Source organism: Centruroides vittatus, unplaced genomic scaffold, assembly GCF_030686945.1.
Source record: "Centruroides vittatus isolate TY-2023 unplaced genomic scaffold, ASM3068694v2 scaffold_1444, whole genome shotgun sequence".
Taxonomy (NCBI): Eukaryota; Metazoa; Arthropoda; class Arachnida; order Scorpiones; family Buthidae; genus Centruroides; species Centruroides vittatus.
In genome coordinates, this window is record NW_027122679.1 from 1,204,098 (window position 1) to 1,223,814 (window position 19,717).

Below are 19,717 nucleotides of genomic sequence, written 5' to 3' on the forward strand. Positions count from 1 at the left end.
TTACTTTGGTTCATTTTCAATTATTCGAATTAAAGACTGAAAGTTCGGATATTACTCTCACAATATATATTTATATATGTGTGTGTATGTGTGTCTGTGTGTGTGTTTGTATATGTTACCGGCAAAACCCGATTTTACGCCAAACTAGTTTTGCCTAGGCCAAACTAGTTTGGCGTAAGCGTGTCAGGCCAAACTAGTTTAGAATTATTATTCAAGTATATTAATGGTTAAAATAAAATTAAAAGGCAATCAATTAGATGAACAATATTTATTCAAACATAGTCTACTTAATTATAAAAAACGGGGTTAATGTACACTCTAGATATCGAAGGTGGCGGCTCGTCTCCAATTCCAGCAATCAGAAGACAGGGAACAGTGGGGACGCACGTTCTAACCTAACCTAACCTATTCTAATAATTATGGTAATTTATTAGAATAGGTTAGGTTAGGTTAGGCGCGTCCCCACTGTTCCCTGTCTTCTGATTGCTCGAATAGGAGACGAGCTGCCATCTTAGATACCTAGGGTAACATTAACCAAAAATGGTATTGATTAGGAGTGACACAACACTTGTACAAAACTATAAAATAAAAATAAGCTAATCAGTACTTATCAGTTTGTATTTTTTTTTTTTATTAAGCCATGCACTTTTAAAAGTAATTAACTTTCGAAAATATTTTCAAAAATTCAAACGAAATAATAAAAATAACTTTTAAAATCAAACTAAAATTAAAAATGAACTTATTTGTGTTTTATGATGAACATAAATTAACCATTAATATACTTGAATAATAATTCTAAACTAGTTTGGCCTGACACGCTTACGCCAAACTAGTTTGGCCTAGGCAAAACTAGTTTGGCGTAAAATCGAGTTTTGCCGGTAACATATGTATATACAATTGTATGACTTAACGCGGGTCACGAGCTTAGTTTGAAAGGAAGAAAACGGGGAAATATCACTATTTTTAGCAAAAGTATGCATTCGAAGCTACGATCCAAACATATGCACAGTTATATATAATATGTATATTTTTACAAGTATTAATACCTGGAAATCACAGACTTTGGAGATAGCTTCTCAAGCGCTTGCGACCTCTTGGGGGTCATGGCCCCTTTGGACAACTTAGCAAATGTTATAAAAAAACAGTTTTAAGCGTTCGTTATTTTTCCTTTTTTTTTTCTTTCGTCCCTCCCGACTGGTCCACGCCGCCAGAATAATTAGGAGAAAGGCAACATAATTTAGCCACCAACACAAGCAGTGTTGTATGCATCGGAGTGCATTCAAAATGGCGCCTTTAAATAATGCATGCAGAAATTGCTTTTGACCCCGGTGAAAACAAATCTAGTAGTTCACACATGCCTTATAGATTTTTAATGTTTATTTTTTTTGTGTGGTTTTTTTTAGTTTTTAGTTAAATTTTAGATAAATTTCTTTTCCGTTATTCCCGGATAAAAGAGGGGCTAACAGTTACAGCGATAGCTGCCTGCTGCTACTTGTTGTGTCTGATGAAGCACCGTCTTTTCCCATTCCTGACGTTCGATCTCGTCGAATCTGCTAGCCTGAGGGAATTTCCATTAATTGTTAGTGGTTAGAACTGCCTGGTATGAAGAAAAAATAAGTCTTGTATACTTACTCTTCTTTCTCTTTGTTCTCTTATTTTACGAGCTAGAGCTATGAAGGCCTCGTTAATATTGATATTTTGCTTACAACTGCATTCGAAGAAAGGAATTTCGAAGCTGTCTGCAATCTGAAAAATAACTTACAGTATTTATTTATTAATTTAGAAAAAGGTAAATGCATCATTGATTTAAACCTTAATTCAAACCGCAGCCAATCAATTCGATACTTAAGGTATTAATGAAGTCGGAAGAGGAAGTGCTTCTAACACAAAAATAAAAAAGTACTAAATTGTATTAATAATTATAATTTAAAATTCTCGTTTATTTGGAGATCAGCGGAGCGATTAATTCGCCTTTCCTTAATAATTATACGAGAGTGGCGAGTGAATTGCATCGACATTAAAAATTAATTTGCATTTCAATATATTATGTGAGTTTAATTTACACGCGTTTATATATTTAACTTTCGTAAAGCATATATTTAATTGCAATTTTCCTTAGGTCGTTACAGTGTACTGTACAATGGCGAAACACCACACGATTTCTTTACCAGTGGGGCGTCATAGCTTCGTGGGGCCCGGGCGGATTTGAATTAGGAGACCCCACGTACAGTGCTGACTTCGGGGGATATTTTCTTATAAAAGATAGGTTTGGAGCACCCCGTCGGTGGGTACCCCAGGCAATTGCTCTTTTTGTCTACAGTGCATAAAGTAATGTATTGCTTTCTTGGCTGTTATATATAACAGAAAGTATGGCCATCGGTCAAAAAATGACCCCCCCCCCCAAGATTCTTACATTTTTGGACCCGGGGGCCTCAAAACGTCGAGAAATGCAAAAAATTCGATTTTTTTTTCTGTATGTATGGATGTTAGTGTGGGAAGACACGATTTTGTTCACCATTTTCGAAGCTTAATAACTCCCGTGCTTTTTGTCGAAATTTTCTGAAATTTTACAGGGAGGTTTGTATATTAGAGGAATCGATGCTATTAAATTTTGATGGTTAACGGGTTGAGGAGATAACGGGGGTCGTGTATATCTCCAGTAGGGTCGGACTTAATGACGATTTTATTGGTTATTAGCATTTATAACTTTCTATAAAACCCATCCCTACCCTCGAAATTAAGCTTTTTGGCATTTTATAATAGTTAAAAATATAAAAGTTATGATAACAGATGACGCACCAAACGTTTCCCGGAAAGTTGAGCAACTCGTTGCTAGATTTTTTTTTCTTTGTGGTCAATAAAGTCGTCTATCGGAATAGACCCAAAACAACTGTCGAATTAAAGAAGAAAATCGTCTCCGAACGTAACAAAAGTACTTGTGTTACGTTAAGAAACGTTCAATGGTCTGGTATCAGCGAGTGTGGCTAAACATTTTCGCTCAAGGAACCGGACTTTTGAGATAACCTTTACACGCATCAATAATTTGCACCGTTTTAGAGTAGATTTTACGTATTAGTCTTCGAACTTTCCCACGCGTGGGGTGATAGATAATACACTATCTTTTTTTTCTAACTCTTTCCGCCCTGTGGGCACTAAGAGGGCCTCTTTTTGCAAGCCTATTATGGGTTCGGCCCGGTCCACAATGAGGTGGCCGTGAGGCGAGGGACAGGCCAGACGTATCCGAACGGACCACCCACTGGCGTAGCTAGGGGTGCGGAAGGTGCGGTCCTAACCGGGCCCCTGGAAAGCGATAGGCTCATGGGGGCCCAAAATCGCAGGAAAAAAAGACCCGAAAAATTTTTCACCGCAAAATTTCAGAACAAAGCAAAATTTGGCATTTGGCTGCTCGAGCTGCTGGGGCCCCTATTACACAGGAAAACCAGCAACTCAACTGTAATCTAGTTATACACTATATAAATCACTATACAAAAATATTTTAGTCCGTTTACGTAACAAAACAAAAAAAATACCTAACGCATCATTTATCAAACAAAAGAAATTGAACGTCTAAACGCAATGTTTTTAACGGAATAAATAAATTCAAAAGCTGAAATTTACAGAAAAAATTACTTGTTTTTGTTTGGACGTTCCTGATTACGGAAAAAGGACACCCCTGCCGAAAAACTTTTTTCGGGGCCCAGAGAACCCTAGCTACGCCACTGGGACCCCCCTAAAAATTCCTGGGGATGTTCCGACCCGTTCGGATTACGAAACCAGGCCCCCAGAGCGGTAGTTTGTCACCTTGACCGCTCGGCCATCAGGCCGTTACAATCCACTCCTAAACACACTACTATCAACAAAAACACACGAAAATAACAGAGAATTAACCTTTTTTCCTTGTTCGTAATCGACGACCCTAAGATGTTCGGCATCGCATTTGTTTCCAGCCAAAACACGAACCACATCCGGAGCTGCATTCTATAATACAAATTTGTATAAGTGTCATTCAGACTAAAAAAAGAAAAGACAAAAGAATAATTAAAACTCGGTGTTAAAATTCACCTCTTTAACGTTACGAAACCAATAAGATAGGTGATTAAAGGAGTCCATGTTAGTGACATCGTACATGAGGAGTATACCCTATTCGAAAATATTAAACTGTGTAACGTTATCTTAAGTACCGTATACACGTAAACCTGTAGACATATTTAACATTACCATAGCACCACGATAATAAGCCGTCGTCAGAGTTCGAAATCTTTCCTGCCCGGCCGTGTCCCTAGAAAATAATAATGACGTGCAAAATGAGAGAAGACTGCAAAACAATCGACGTAAATTACTTACAAAGTAAAGATTTTATTATAGATCTTTGCTAAATATTGCCGCAACGAAATTAAAATTACCGTATAATACACCTTAAAATAGCCCACAAAGTAACCGAGTGGATAAAAACACCCAAAACTGGTGATGTCGTGGGTTCGCACCCGGCCAACGGCCTTCCACGTAGCGTTTTTCGGGTTTTCTTTACGTTAGTAATACCTAAATACAGGGCCAATTTCTCATAGAAATTCCTCCCGAGTGGCACCCCCTTTCGATAGATCGCTCACCTGTCGCGTGGCCGTAAACGAGTAAACCCAACCTGTCTTAAAATATGGCGACGTAGGTATTTAAATCAATTATATAGATTTCAGGTAGGAAATTTAATATAAAAACTAAAGAAACTCTTGGCTATTTCACGTAAGAACACAATCAAAAAAGCTCTAGAAGAGATTGATGTAAAACTGCCGGATTAACGAACGGAAACGTACTAAATTAAGGGAACGGGAATAACCCCGGTTATAAATAGTTAGGTAAACAGCGTAGACTAAGACGATTGAATCATGTGTTTAAGAGTGAGTGAGAAGAGAATTCCAGAATTTCCTACAACTATCAGGATAATAATTAAAATTTTATTTAGATGATTTTGAATTGAAATCACGTGTCTTCCGGTGCAAACCGGAAGTTCGTATACAGTTAACCGGAACCTCCTTTCCTGCATCCGATCTCGACTCTAGTTTGTCTTAAACCCTTCTCGAGATTAAGGACAGACAGGCGGACGTCGTTCGAGTTAAACCGACAAAATTAAAAAAAAATTCGAATGGGGGGATTAATTAAATTCCTAAATAAATTTCGCTAATTTTCGCGGTTGACGGAAAATCACGTGACGTCCCACAACCGTTATCGATCCAACGGAAGGCGGATACCAGATTAAAATAACGTACAGAACTACAGAACGTACGTAATAATTAATATAGAAATATCTGATTAAATTTCCCTGTTTGTGTGTAAATAAGCCAGCCGAGGGCGATCGATTCCAGTGTTTAAAATTGACGTTTATTAAATAAAGAACTATCCCTCTCCTATTCCCGGATGGACTTTGACGTACCAATTTCGGTTTATTAAGCAATTTTATATTTATTAAATGAGTGTAGAATGGTACTTTCATTCGTATATTTTATTAAAATTAACTATTCGAATTTTAGTATGAGTTAAGGCCTTAATTCGCGTGTCCTGTTTTCCTCACCAACGTCATTGGGGGCCTACTCTCAACGGAGACGAGTTCCAAACGCGAAATTTAATTTGGGGCCCCGAAGAAAACTCCGGATCGGGCCCTCCCAAAACGGTGGTGCTTTATAGCTTAGCGGGGCCCGGGCGAATCTGAATTGGGGGCCCTACGTACAGTGTCGATTTTTCTTCGGAGGAATTTTTTTGGGGAAAATGTTTTATTATAAAAGAATGGTTTGGGTCCCCCCGTTAGTGTGGGCCCCCATTTTGCCTGTAGGATAACGTCCCGAAAGAGTCGAGTTATTTGTTATATTTATCAATGACTCTAGTTTGTTTGTATACGGCAACTGAACACGTGATCGAACTTTCTCCACGGGGGAGGACTTTCTAAGGAAAGCTGGCCCTCTATTTAGGCGTTACTAATGTAAAGAAAAGCCGGGAAACGCCACGTGGTTGGCCAGTTCCCGGGGCTCGAACCAACGACCACCGGCAGGCATCGATGACTGTTGAGAAAACTACAAGTGTTGACGTGTACGCATTGTTTACTACACACTTGAAAATTTTATTTACTTACGTGCGTATTTACGAATCGATTTAGGAATCGCTAGGCCACGATTTGACGTAAGTTTTGTACTTAATCGTTTAAAAAAGAAAGAGTAATGCCAGTAATAGCTTCGTGGGACCCTGGCGAATTTAAATTAGGAACCCCACATATACTGTTGATTTCAGACATTTTTTGGGGTTAATGTTTTCTTATAAAAGATTTATTTGGGCCCCCTGCTGACGGGGACCCCAGCCGATTGCCCTTTTTGCCCATAGATTAATATAGGATATTGACTCTTACAATTGAATCGGAACCAAAAATCAGCAAATTATTGTTATTTTTTCTTTTAGTTCGGTAATTTATATTACTACTTTAGTTATTCTGTCACCGATTTTGGCATTTCAATATATTTTTTTTAACGTAGAAAATGTCTTTTATCTCGTAATTTAATTATACAGACAAATATTTCTGAATATAAATTTCAACGACCACAAACAAATGATATTATTATCTTAGAGGATGGTAACAAAAATTGCTTCCCAAATTTGAACTTTCGATCGATCCATCGTGTTTAAATTATATTTATTGTTTGATCCGAAAATTGTATAGTAAGTGATTTTTTCCTCAGTTTCCACGTCTTGTAGTCACTCGAAATTTGTTTTGTTGACCCACATTCAAACAATCGATCTGCTTATAAATTTTTCAAGATATTACAATATTTTTAATAATGGAAACAATTAACGGGAAATTTACTCCAACGAACGATGACACGAACGTCAATAAAAGTTAAATTAATGGATAAATCGTTAAAGTTGTAAATGATGTATGTAAAGTGGTGTTTGAATCAATTATTCTCTGCCCGAAACTCGAAATAAATCCACAAAAATTGCCCATCGATCGTATTAAAACGTTCAAATTCTGATAGGAAATTCCTCAATGGTCTCTCTATTTTCTAATTATGGATATTTAATTTAATTTACTTACCAAATTTGCAATTTAACGGGCATTCCATCCAAGTTGATTATTTTCTGTTTAAAATCGATTCCTGTAAAATTCAAAAATTAATTTATTGGGGAAAAAATCCGTAATTATCTTTACTTTTTGAAGAGAAAAAAACACAAAAGAAAAGTCATATTTTTACATCGCATTTAACTAAATTAATTTTTTTTTCTTTTCGGACATAATTGAATAAATTAATGGAAACAAATTTCCAGCATTTCGAACTTTCCAATTTAAAATTAATTCACAAAATAATAATAATAATAATAATAATAATAATAAAATATATAAATTCTTTCATTTGATGGCATTTCTTTAGGGTCCGAAATTTGTCTTGGAGTCGTTCTCTGGAGGATTTTAATTAATTTTACCGAGAACAAAGTTAAGAAATTAAATCTAGTTCGATGCACTGCAATTGCAGAATATTAATATAAAACCCGGTTCAAAGTGCATCATCTTGAATAATGGAATAATTGACTTATCATTCGTGTGAATGAACGGTTTTGTCCCTTTCTTTTCGGTAATAAAATGGGACAAAAACAATGAGAGAATTCTAAGCATCTCATAATTTCCCATTGATTCCAAAAATACTTCCACGAGTTCTTTGTACTTGAGAAATTCCCAATTTAATTATTACTCGGGTCCTATCTTTAAATAAATAACCGCACTTACTCGTATGTATACAGCTAGAATATTAAGTATACTCGATAAAACTTTGATACACTAATCCATTAGATGGATACATTTTCATTAGAAGAGGAAGCAATTTATCATTTTAACAAAATTTCCGTGGTAAATCAGCTTAATTTTTAAAAAATTAGAGTTAATATGAATTATTTTAAGCGTTAAGATGCAATATTCGAAGCGACACACGAGTGCGATGACGTTTTACTGACAAGCAATTACGAAGTTCGTCTTCACCTCAATGCATAATGTCGTGCGGAGAAGTACCCTTTACAGGCAATTCGTCGAAAAATTACCATAAATCTAATAATAATCTCTGTTATAATTAAAAGTATAAGCAATTTTTAATAATTAAGAGTCGTTTATGTAATTAACTACGAGAATATAATTCTTTCAAGGGAAGATTTAGGAAGAAAATGCTCAATGAAACCTTCACTTTAAAGGTTTTTATATAGCAGCTTGTTATAATAATACGGATAGGAAGATCTTCCTTTCGTATTTCTATACATCAGATAATAGTGTTAATCGTTTTTTAAGATATTATAGACCGTATATAAAGGCGTGTAAACTCACCGATCGTGGAAATGTAAGTGTCGTAAAATCTTTCGTCACAGAACCGATGTACAATACACGTTTTACCTACGTTGCTATCACCTAAAACTAGAATCTTGTAGGTTGCAGCAAAATCCACCGCCATCTTGATCTGTCTATCTCTGATCAATCTGTGAGCGAACGCACGCAGCGCCTCCAATCTCCACTTCTCCACGTATGACGTCACGACACACGTAACAATTCCAGTTTTAAAAACTAACAGAAAACAATACCAGACAACAGAGGGGAAAAATAAAGAAAAATGCGACATTAAATGTCTGCACGTGGAAAAATCGATTCCTTTCCCTAATCGGAAATTCCCCGAAAAATCTGACGTCACCGACTTTGAGAAGAATGATTAATCTAAGTTATCTTATTAAAAATCGATAACACAAATTTCGATTAAGCCAAGTTTTATTAAAACGAAATTTTGTAACACGTAAAACAAAGGAAATCGAGCGAAATTTAAGTGAAAAGTAAAAGAGAAAGCGAAATTTATGAGAGGCCATTTTGGTTTACGTCCACTCGCGACGTAAAGATGCAAATGTTTGGGCAATTCTGTATCCATCATTTATGATTATGACAAATCCTTTCTCCAATTCTTGCAATTCTCCAGTCATTTTCCTCCCCTCCGATCGGCAAATGACCCGGTAATTGAAAAAACAACAATAAAAAGACTAATAAATCTCAAAATTTAATCCCTTAAAGCGTTGATATAACTTGAAAAATTTCCATTTTGTTTCGGCCCAAAATTTGAACATAATAACTTTTCAAATTAATTCACTTTTTTACGTCGATTTGACGCCATCTCTTCGGTTTTACAATAAGAAATTCTAAATAACTACGTCAAATTTACGTGAAAGGAAAGCAGCAACGAGTTACTCAACTTTCCAGGCAACGTTTAAAATTTTGGTGGCGCCATCTGTTATCATATTTTATTGTTAAAACTTTTTATATTTTTAATTATTATAAAATGCCAAGAAGCTTAATTTCGAGGGTAGGGATGAGTTTTATAGAAAGTTGTAAATGCTAATAACTAGTAAAACCGTCATCAAGTCCGACCCTACTGGAGATACGACACAAGATTACCACCCTCTCGACCTTTAACTACCAAAATTTAATAGCATCGATCCGCCTAATACACAAACCTACCTGCAAAATTTCAGAAATTTTCGACAAAAAACACGGGAGTTATTAAGCTTCAAAGTGGATGAAGAAAATCGTGCCCCCACACTAACATCCATACATACAGGAAAAAAACCCGAATTTTTTGCACTCCTCGACGTTTTAGGCCTGTGTCCAAAAAATGTAAAAATCTTGGGTGTGATTTTTCTACCGAGGGCCATACTTTCTCTCTGTTATATATAATAGGGCAGCGGCGTAGCTAGGGTTCTCCGGTCCCGGTGCGGAACCAGATTTGTGGGTCCCCGAAAAAAAATTTCGGCAGCGGTGTCCTTTTTCGGTAATGGTAATCGCAAACGTCCAAACAAAAACAAGTAATTTTTTTCTGTAAATTTCGGCTTTTGAATTTATTTATTCCGTTATGTGCGAGGTAAAACAAATAATATTAGGATACATTTAAATTTTAAAAACTCACTTTACGAGCTCTCTGACAAGCAAAATCAGAAATAACAGAATCGAAATCGACGGAATCAGTAACTTCACGTTCAATGGATAAAATGCCAAGGTTCGTCAATCTCAGGTTGCTCATTGGAAAAGCTTGAATCTCACAAATTGCAACACTAACTCCGCTCGTTAAGAAGATTCGGAGATCGATTTCTATAATCGGTACCGAATCGATCAATTTGTATCGATGAATAAAATTCACAAGCTCCATTGGTCCACCTTGACAAATCAAGTTAAGTTCCGAAGATAAGCAACGAAGTCTTGAAGCAGTTTTCGTTCAAGAGCAAATTCTTTTTTGTCGATTTCTTCCGGAGCGATTTCAAGGTCCACTTCGAAACAGGATCCAGCAAAATTGCGGGCGTTAAGAAGGCGTATTTATTTCGTTTGATGAATGATGCGTTAGGTATTTTTTTGTTTTCTTTACGTAAACGGACTAAATTATTTTTGTGAAGTGGTTTATAGGCCTATTGTGTATAACTAGAGTAGAGTTGAATTGCTGTTTTTTCTATGTAATAGGGGCCCCAGCAGCTCGAGCAGTCAAATGCCAAATTTTGCTTTGTTGTGGTTGACGTAAAAAAATTTTCAAGTCTTTTTTCCCTGTGATTTTGTGTCCCCATGGGCCTATCGCTTTCTAGGGACCCGGTGGGCACCGCACCTACGGCACCCCCTAGCTACGCCATTGTAATAGGGCCGGAAAAGTAATAATTAAAACCCAGTCTACCTATTGTGCCTGATAATATATAGGCTACACAACGATCCATTTTGGGTGTAACCGATAAAACATAGCAGTGTACAGTGCGTGCCGTAAGTTTCCAAACATTCCCAGTTATCCACTACGGTGTTGTGGCCATTTACTGCCCTAGAAGATATTTTTGTAACTAACTTTTTTGTTTCAATGAAATTCCATTACTGTAACATGCGAAACGTGACGTCATTTCGTCGATTACATCTCCAGTTACATTTTTTCGAAAGGTAAACTCTAATTACGAACTTCCTATACTTACTTCTTTTTCTGTCTTCCGTTTTCGGCCACCGAATCTGGAACCACTCTAAAATGGGAACCTGAAGTGCCGAATTATCACAGACCCATTACATTGGAATGCTTTGAAAATGCAAAAATATTAACTCCTTGGGCCTTTTTCTGCAATCCCTAATGGGAAAAAATCCTCTAAGAATTTTATTTTTTATGTTAATTAATTATTTCCACTTAAATACCAATCTAACATTAAAAAGTTAAAAATAATCGTTAAAAAATGATTTTATTTGATAAATATAGCTGCAGAAAGTGTTATTTCACTTAACAAGGCGTGAAATTTCACACGTGCAGTCTAAAGCTGGAGGGGAGCTAACTTGCCCCATCTGTTCTAATATAACATAATATTTATGATTTTTATGCTATTAAAATGAAAAAAACGTATGAGAAAAAAATTTTACTGAATAAAAAATGAAAAAACCTGCTGATGTCATAGAAAACATCCAATAGAGTTTTAAAAAATTTTACAGGAGTCAATTATGTTCCAATTTGATTGAAATTTTCATATACCGCACAAAATCGCAATAAAATCGCACAAAAACAGGTTTGAGTGTATACGTGAGCTCACATTAAATTATTTGTTGTTCAGCTTCATTTCGAAGAATCTCAGTTAGAACTGTTAATCTCAACTTTTCTGTCAGTGAGATTACATATTTTTGCCAGAGATATGAACAGTACAGTCAAACCTGTTTTTATGCGCTCTTTTTATGTGCGATTTTTATTTGTGCGATTTTTTTAATGCGAATTTTTAATTTGTGCGGTATAGTTGGCGACTAGTCTCGTGCGATTCGTCATGTCTCACGTTGACTTATTATAGCTAAATAAACTTATTATAGCATAAATGCACTTATTATAGTAATATTATTGCATGAATATGCGAAAAATGAAATAATTTACTTTTTAAGTCAACAAAACACCACCTGGACAAAAATATGTAAAACAGACGATAGACCAGACGATGCAGTCAAGTGCTGACATCTGTTGTCAATAAATTCTATTTCGTACGGTTTTGAGTTATTTTCTATGTGAGACTTTTTTTATGCGGTCAACAGGGACCGCATAAAAAATATTTTTTAATTGTGTCGCGAAAACTATTATTTACAGCCATTCGTGAAGTTTCGTGAGATTTTTTTATATGCGTTTTTTTTAATGCGGTCCCTATCCCCCGCATAAAAACAGGTTTGACTGTACTTTGAATGTAAAAAAGCTGTATGGAAGCAAAAACTCATTTATGCGTACTTCTGCCGACTTCCGAAAATGGTATTTTATTATATTTGTATTGTGTGTTTACAGAGAAAGAAGTTATGTCTCAGATAAGCTCTGTTAAAAATATCATCAAATTGTGTTTAATATTATCCTTTCTGATTAAATTTTATATAATTAGGAAAATATGACGTTTAAGCCTTTGTAAAGCCAAAAATGTTCATTAATTAAACGTTAGTCCAGTATTTATTTTTTAATGCATTAATATTGCATTGGTAAATGCCTTAAAATAAAATTTTGGATAACTTATGTTATTGCATTACTTAACCAAGCGCTTATATACGTAATTGCATCAGTTTTAGCACCTATTTAATTAGTTTCATTCACGACAGCGAGTGATGTGGATGATTGTTTCTTTTAAACTATTTGATCGAAAAGTTACATAAAATTGGGGATGCATAATCATCCGAAATTATTATTATAATTTTGACTGGAAATCACTGGATTTATGCAATTTTAATTTAATTAATGTCGTATAAAACTGACTGCTCGTACAAGTTTGCTTAAAACATGCGACCCAAAATACCCCAAAATGGCGGCTCGAGAAGTAGGTCACGCGTGTCCTGACCTTCTTATACAGACCTTGGCTACAGTTGTCCGTTTTCGAGCGAGAGCGAGTGGACACACTGGCTGTCTGGCTCAGTTGGCCGTGCCTAAAAGTAAACAAAACCTGACGCAAGTCACGTGATTGGATCTTCTTCAACTTCCGGTAGAACGTGGAAGTTGTGTTAATAGTTAATGCGAAAAACATCGTGTGTATCGTTTCTTTAAATAACTATATTGTCTCATAAAATTATTGTTAGGATATATTATTGTTTATACATAAAACTGAATTTAATTCGACTTTTTCCTCCATTTCTTTGACGCCTTTTTTAGAGAAGAAAGTGCAACATTCCTGTCTTATTCTTGCTTTGTAGGTTATAATTTTGTTATGTACTGTACTGTACATGTATACTGTATAATAGTGTATTGAAGATGTAAACATGCAATATGGCTTCTTTCAGTGGCATAAATGTTGTTATATTTGACTGACATTAAGATTTTTAGAGTAAATATTAGTTTAAAACAGTGTTATATTTAAATTAAAATTGATGATAAAGTTGTTTTTGTTCATTTTTCATTTTTTTTAATTAAAATTAATTTTTTAGGAGCAGTAATTCCATCTTTGGCTAGCCATTCACTGTATAATTTTCTAGAACCATTTAAAGTTTAAATAAATTATTTTAAAACAATTTTATAAGTTTTTTTCCCTTTATAAAATTCTATACATAGGATCTCTTTAGAATATAGGTTATATATATAAAATATATTTCAAAATTATTTTGTATGGAGATATTATTCTTCGGGGATACTATAGATTACCACTTATGAAATTTCGAGAGTTTGAGTATATATCTGAACTGAGGGGACCGAGACGAGTGCAACGATACCCTACTTTTAGACCGGAGACGAAAAATAAGAAAGTTATCATAGTTTTAAAGTTATATACTTTAATGCTTTCATACAGACGGCACCGTAGTTGCTAGTGCTGCCATCTCGCGGTAAAGTCTGCAAACAAATTTTTAAAAAAAGCACTCTGAAAGGCAAGAAATTGTACGAACAGTCGAACGCACTTCCTTTTCTTCCCTTTTGTTCAAGAACTACCGAGAAGCAATAACTAGTGACGTTAAACAATTGGCGGCTCCCCTCCCGTGGGAGTCCGTCGGGAGCACGAACAGTCGAACGCCAGTTCCTTTTTTTCCTTTTGTTAAAGCATCGCGACTCCCGATCGCGATAGCGCAGTCGACTCGTAGTACTAGCCGACCGCGTGCGATAGCGAGACTGAGGAGCCGTAGCCCCCGAGGTCGACGAGCGCGAGGGTGTGCAAAAAGGACTTAACTCGAATTGTAGACGATCAGTGTGCTCGTGGATCAACATCTGCCTTTGTTGAAGGTATATATGGCCGACTTGCCGGACTGCCTGTTTAAACACGCGATAGCAGTGGCGTGCCGTAACATGTGATGATAGGGAAGCTGTGTTTTTGTAAAAAGCCGACTTCCAGGGACAATCGGTTAATTGCGCGTCAGTAATGGTCTAGGGTCCATTCGTACGTGCGTGGTGGCGGAAGAGACAAAGACGACAAGTATCTGACAAAAACCGTTTATTTTAACATAAATAAACATACACTATGTACGAAATTGTGTGCTTTAGGACAATCAACTGTTCGGACGTCCTGGGCAACGATGTGGTTCTTCGATGGTCGATCGAAAGTGGCCCCGGGACAGTGACGTCGACAAGTCTGTAAGGCACGGGGAGCCTTCGTCGAGTAAGTCCGGAGTGGCACGGGTTACAGGTTGGCACAATAGACGAGAAATTGTTTTTTTTTTTTTTTTTTTTTTTTTTGCGCATTTACACACGACGTTTTGGTTATTCAGAACGTTAACCGAGTGTCAGGTGTCCTCGATTGTCGGAGAGTATATCAATCTCCGTTCTTTCTTTCATCCATTTCAATTGGTCGTTCCCCTGAATCATGCTTCCCGAGTGGTTGGTCCCTCGTTACTAAACGTAACGAGACTCTTACCTGGAGCGCGAGAAAAGTCAAAATCGAAGACGAATTCGACCTTCCACCGATCATAGGAGGACTTCCTTCCGCGATTTATGGTTTCTACCTGGCAGTTTGATATAAACAATGGGTGTCCGACTACAAACGACTTTTACCTATGTTTTTTTAAACTAATACATTTTTCTCTAAATTATCCGTTTTTTCGCGTCTTTCGTGACGGGTCAGACCCGTCCGGTACCTCACATTTCCGTAAAAGTTTTAAAAAAATACTGGAAATGATAAAAATAAACAATTTATGTATTTTAGTTCTAAAATACAAATAATACATACATGATACAAATTGATACGATACAAACAATGACAGAAAAACTTGTTTTATTAATTTTTTATAAACTAACTCTATTCGGCGATTTTTTCCGCCAAGTCGTTAATTACTTTATCGTAAAAGTCGCTGGTCGTCGACTCCATCGACGTTTTTAAAAGCTCTTTTTCTATCGAAAGCAACGCTAGCGACCACAATTTTTCCTCCGACCGAGTGTTCCTGGCCAATGTATGAATTCCCTTCGTGGTCGAAAAACTGCGCTCAACAGAGGCACTGGTAGATGGTACCATAAAAATTAATGATATTAAATCATATAATTCTTTTAGTACGTCTTTGTTCGGATCGACATTAATTATATGTTTTATGTCTAAGAGTTACTTGTTAATATAGTCCGGCCACGAATATAAATATTGCGATTCGCTACGTAATTTAGATAAATCAAAAAATTTTTCATAAAATTTACTTAATTTATAGAATTAAAACACGCTTGAAAAAATTGTTTTTCATAATATTAAAATTATTAACATCTAAAAGTGATAAAAATTCTAAAGATTTTATGCCTGAAAATCTGTCAATATAATTACAGTATAATTAAAAGAAAATTATAATTAAATATAACTTTGCAAAGAAACGTACTGTACATAAAAATAACATTGAATACTCCTTACTTTTTAAATCTTAAAACAATTCACTCAGTCAGATAGCTCCTACCAGTGGATAAGGGATACAATCGTTGAAAGCGTTACACGTGTGTAGCTTCCACCAGCTAAACCGACTGAGGTTGGTGCTCTGTAAAGCGCATGCGCCAATGCCCTCTGGCTGCTTTACACCATTCAGTTATTCTCGCCTTGAAAGCTGTCTCGTAAGCGCTTCCATTCCGCCACTGACATTCGAATATACAATAGCAATCTTATCGTTTTTTCACATGTAGTATAGAATTTTTTAATAAGATACATAATGCAGTTATAATAAAATATTAATTTTAATTAATTCAAAGTACGTTAAAATATGAAAATTTATATTTTAGAAAATACAAGGGAAGCGGCGCTTCCATCGCTTCCAATGACGGCACACCACTGTTAAACAGAAATTCTAACTTAAATATTTAAAATTCGAATTTCTACATTAAAAATTCTATTTCCGCAAAATTTCAAATATTTACCATACCTTTTTCTATAATTTGGACAAACCACAGTAGATTAATAGTAAAAATTTGCAAAAAAACAAAAAACAAAAAAAGTGAATGCGACGATATAAAGCGTTGGTAAAACTTTACAGTTGTATTGGATTTTACAGCTCTATATCAAATGTGCAGCAAAGTCGGGTTAAATTACCAGATAGTCCTTGCAATTAGGGTTGGCCGTTGGGTTGGTTTATTTTTGCGTCTTTAATTAAAGAATATTCTAATTTTTTTAAAAATTCTATCAATGACTAAGTCTGCCCAAAATACGATCACCTTTTTTATTTTGTGTTCCAAGACAAACACTTTTCGGCGACTGACCTTCCTTTTTAGGTTACTTGTCGCCGGAAGGTTATTAAAAAGTCCTTTTAAAACACATAAACGTCCAATTAAAATTACAAAAAATTTCTTAAAAAGGAACTGGTGACATAAAACAGACGTCTTGCTTACATCCATCTTGCCTTTTTTTGGGTGTCTTGGCTGCTTTTATCCACTGGGAACAGGCGCTGAAAAATGTAGATGAGACAGCTGACCCCTGGCGACGATATTTGTAGAGTTTTCGTCATTTTATGTCACCAGTTTCTTTTTAAGAAATTCTTTGTAATTTTAATTGGACGTTTATGTGTTTTAAAAAAACTTTTTAATAACCTTCCGGCGACAAGTAACCTAAAAAGGAAGGTCAGTCGCCGAAAAGTGTTTGTCTTGGAACACAAAATAAAAAAGGTGATCCCATTTTGGGCAGACTTAGTCTTTATTCTAATTTTTAAAAAAATTTTTTCTCCATCGGACGAAAATTCAATGAATGATAGAATTGTTTACGAATGTGCATATACTCTCTCGGGCTGCATTTAGTCTTGAAAAGGGGTCAAGTGCGTATGGACAGTTTTCGAAAGTATATGTGCATTTGTACGCAATTCTATCGTCCTTTAAAGACGCAAAAATGAACCAACCCAAGGGCCAACTCTAGTTGTATCCAATATATATATATATATATATATATACGAAGCGGGCACTTGGTATTTAGTACGATTACAAACGAACGACTAGATGTCAGTATTTAAAATTTTTATTTTATATAGCGTTATATTGTTTTGTAATATACTGTGCGACGCCGCAGGTTGCTCATCTACAATCAACGCCATCGTAAGTGAATGGCAAACTAAAAATTAGTTAGCCGAATCTAAAAAATATATTATTTTTAATTAAATCGTTTGGAATATAGAGAAATTATTACTGAATAACATTTTTTACTTACTTAAAATAAAGGAAATGATATAATTGGCCATTAAATCTGTTATTACTACAACCAGCGTTGTGGTGGCTGGGTGGAAAACTAATAACTCGGGCTTTCAAAGTTTAGCATTAAGATTAACAGGAGTGGTCAATAGTTTCTAGCAACGTAAACAAATGACTAATTTTGTCAGTTTTTATTATTTTTTTCCTAGGATGCTTTGTATTTGGGCCGAGTCGGGCCAATGTAGTGTTGGACTCGGGTCGGCTGGATTAATTTAACTTCGGACTCGGGTAGGGCCGGGTAAAACGATAAAGGCCTACACATATATCTATATTACACCTAAAAATTGAAATTTATCTTACTTAACGAAAAAATAAATAAACGAAATTTTTTAAAAATAAAATCGAACAAAACAGTATATTATGTACAGTACATACATATTTAGAAAAACGGCCCATGTTTACGGCCATGTGGAATTTTCCACATTTTCCACGTGGCCAGTCCGCCCCTGCTTCCGAGGCTTGTCTGATGACCGAAGATTCCACGGAAAAGAAGAATGTGCAGCCGGTGGCTCAACTCGCTGATGCTTTCAATTCGGATAATTTGGGAGAGAGCACTTTGGTTAGAATATTTTGGCCAAAAGACAGATAAGGCGGCTCTTCAATTCTCCCTACTGGAACTCTTGAATTCATTTCGGAAAGATATTTATTAATTCATAGTACAATTCAAGAGACTTTTTGATTTAAATATTGAATTAAATTGTTTCGTTTAATTTCGGTAATTTTTGTTGTAATAATGGATCTTGAATGATAATACGGTATATTGAAAACAATTGAAATTAATAGACGGGTCCATTGTTTCACAGAAATTCACTGGCCGTGTATGTTGAAAAAATAAAATGATTATGGACATCGAACGTCTTTATCAGATAAAAAGAATAATCGGTCTCGGTTCGTTCGGTCGAGTAATTGAAGCCAGTGATAGAATTACGGGCGAAGACGTAGCCATAAAAGTGGAGGATATCAACACGATGCGACCACAATTGCAAAATGAAAAGCAAGTCTACGATGCAATCAAAGAAACAGACGGATTTCCGAAATTAATTTGTTATGGAACAGATCGAAATTACAGTTTTTTGATAACCGACTTATTGGGTCCAAGTTTGGAAGAGTTATTCGAATATTGCGGTCGCCAATTCACGCTAAAAACGACATTAATGCTGGCGGTAGACATGCTTAATAGAATCGAATATTTACACAGTAAACATTATATTCATCGAGACATCAAACCGGAAAATTTTCTTATGGGTTGGGGAAGAAAAAGTAAAACTGTTTACATGATTGATTTTGGTTTAGCCAAGAAATACATCGATCCTCATACAAAGAGGCATATACTGTGCCAAGATGGCAAAGGATTAACAGGTACTGCGAGATATGCCAGCATTAATACTCACGAAGGAATAGAACAAAGTCGAAGAGATGACATGGAATCTCTCGGATACGTCATCATCTACTTTCTGACAGGTACTCTTCCTTGGCAGAGTGTGAAAAAACCTACTAAACAACAGAAGTACGAAGAGATTGCTCACTTAAAGAAAGTTTGTTCCATCGAAGAATTATGTAAGAACCACCCGGAACAAATTGCAACATACATGAAATACTGTCGTGGATTAAGTTTCGAAGATAAACCTGATTACCAGTACCTGAAAAGGCTTTTACAAAGTGCCTTTGAACAGAATGGTAACCAATTTGACAGGATTTACGATTGGAATATAAAAAAGTTTAAAGAAAACTCGCTCTAATACAACATGGCTCTAATATTTGCATATTCAAAAAATGCGGTCCCAAAACAATCGTGCCCGAACAAAATTCAAACGAAGAAATAATAAAAACTTCTAAAAAAGTCAATGACATCCAGATCATAAATATTCTGTTGATTTTTTAAAAATAAAATTAAAAAATTATTTTTATATATTGCAATACATTTTATTTATATATCATAATATTAAAAGTTTCGACGGCCGGATGGCCGAGAGGTTACGATGTCAGTCTACTGCTCTAGGGTTCCCGGGACTGATCCTGATTAGTCTAATTTTTCAGGGAGTGCTCCGTCTGGATGTATCGGGCCCGTTTTCACCACCCGCTCTCCCCGTTGT

General features: G+C 35.7%; 2 protein-coding genes across 2 annotated transcripts; one reads left to right on the forward strand and one right to left on the reverse strand.

Moving 5' to 3' along the window:
• Positions 1-890: 890 nt before the first annotated feature.
• On the reverse strand, positions 891-8,526 carry LOC136987117 (ras-related protein Rab-8A-like). The gene is made up of 7 exons (XM_067284783.1): positions 8,345-8,526; positions 7,073-7,133; positions 4,219-4,279; positions 4,063-4,140; positions 3,889-3,978; positions 1,633-1,746; positions 891-1,558 (listed from the first exon to the last, which is right to left on the reverse strand). Exons 1-7 carry the CDS (start codon positions 8,466-8,468, stop codon positions 1,460-1,462), a joined length of 627 nt encoding a protein of 208 aa, XP_067140884.1. The 5' UTR covers positions 8,469-8,526; the 3' UTR covers positions 891-1,459.
• Positions 8,527-18,466: 9,940 nt separating this feature from the next.
• Positions 18,467-19,363, forward strand: LOC136987056 (uncharacterized). The gene has a single exon (XM_067284693.1). It carries the CDS (start codon positions 18,467-18,469, stop codon positions 19,361-19,363), a length of 897 nt encoding a protein of 298 aa, XP_067140794.1.
• The last annotated feature ends 354 nt before the right edge of the window (positions 19,364-19,717 follow it).

Bases quoted from the DNA above. Each gene is read 5' to 3' on its own strand.
- LOC136987117 (XM_067284783.1), bottom strand. From the start codon at position 8,468: ATGGCGGTGGATTTTGCTGCAACCTACAAGATTCTAGTTTTAGGTGAT. The intron at 7,134-8,344 runs GTGAGTTTACAC...TGAATTTTACAG, and splicing joins CACTTACATTTCCACGATCG to GAATCGATTTTAAACAGAAA. The intron at 3,979-4,062 runs GTGAATTTTAAC...TTTGTATTATAG, and splicing joins GGTTTCGTAACGTTAAAGAG to AATGCAGCTCCGGATGTGGT.
- LOC136987056 (XM_067284693.1), top strand. From the start codon at position 18,467: ATGGACATCGAACGTCTTTATCAGATAAAAAGAATAATCGGTCTCGGT.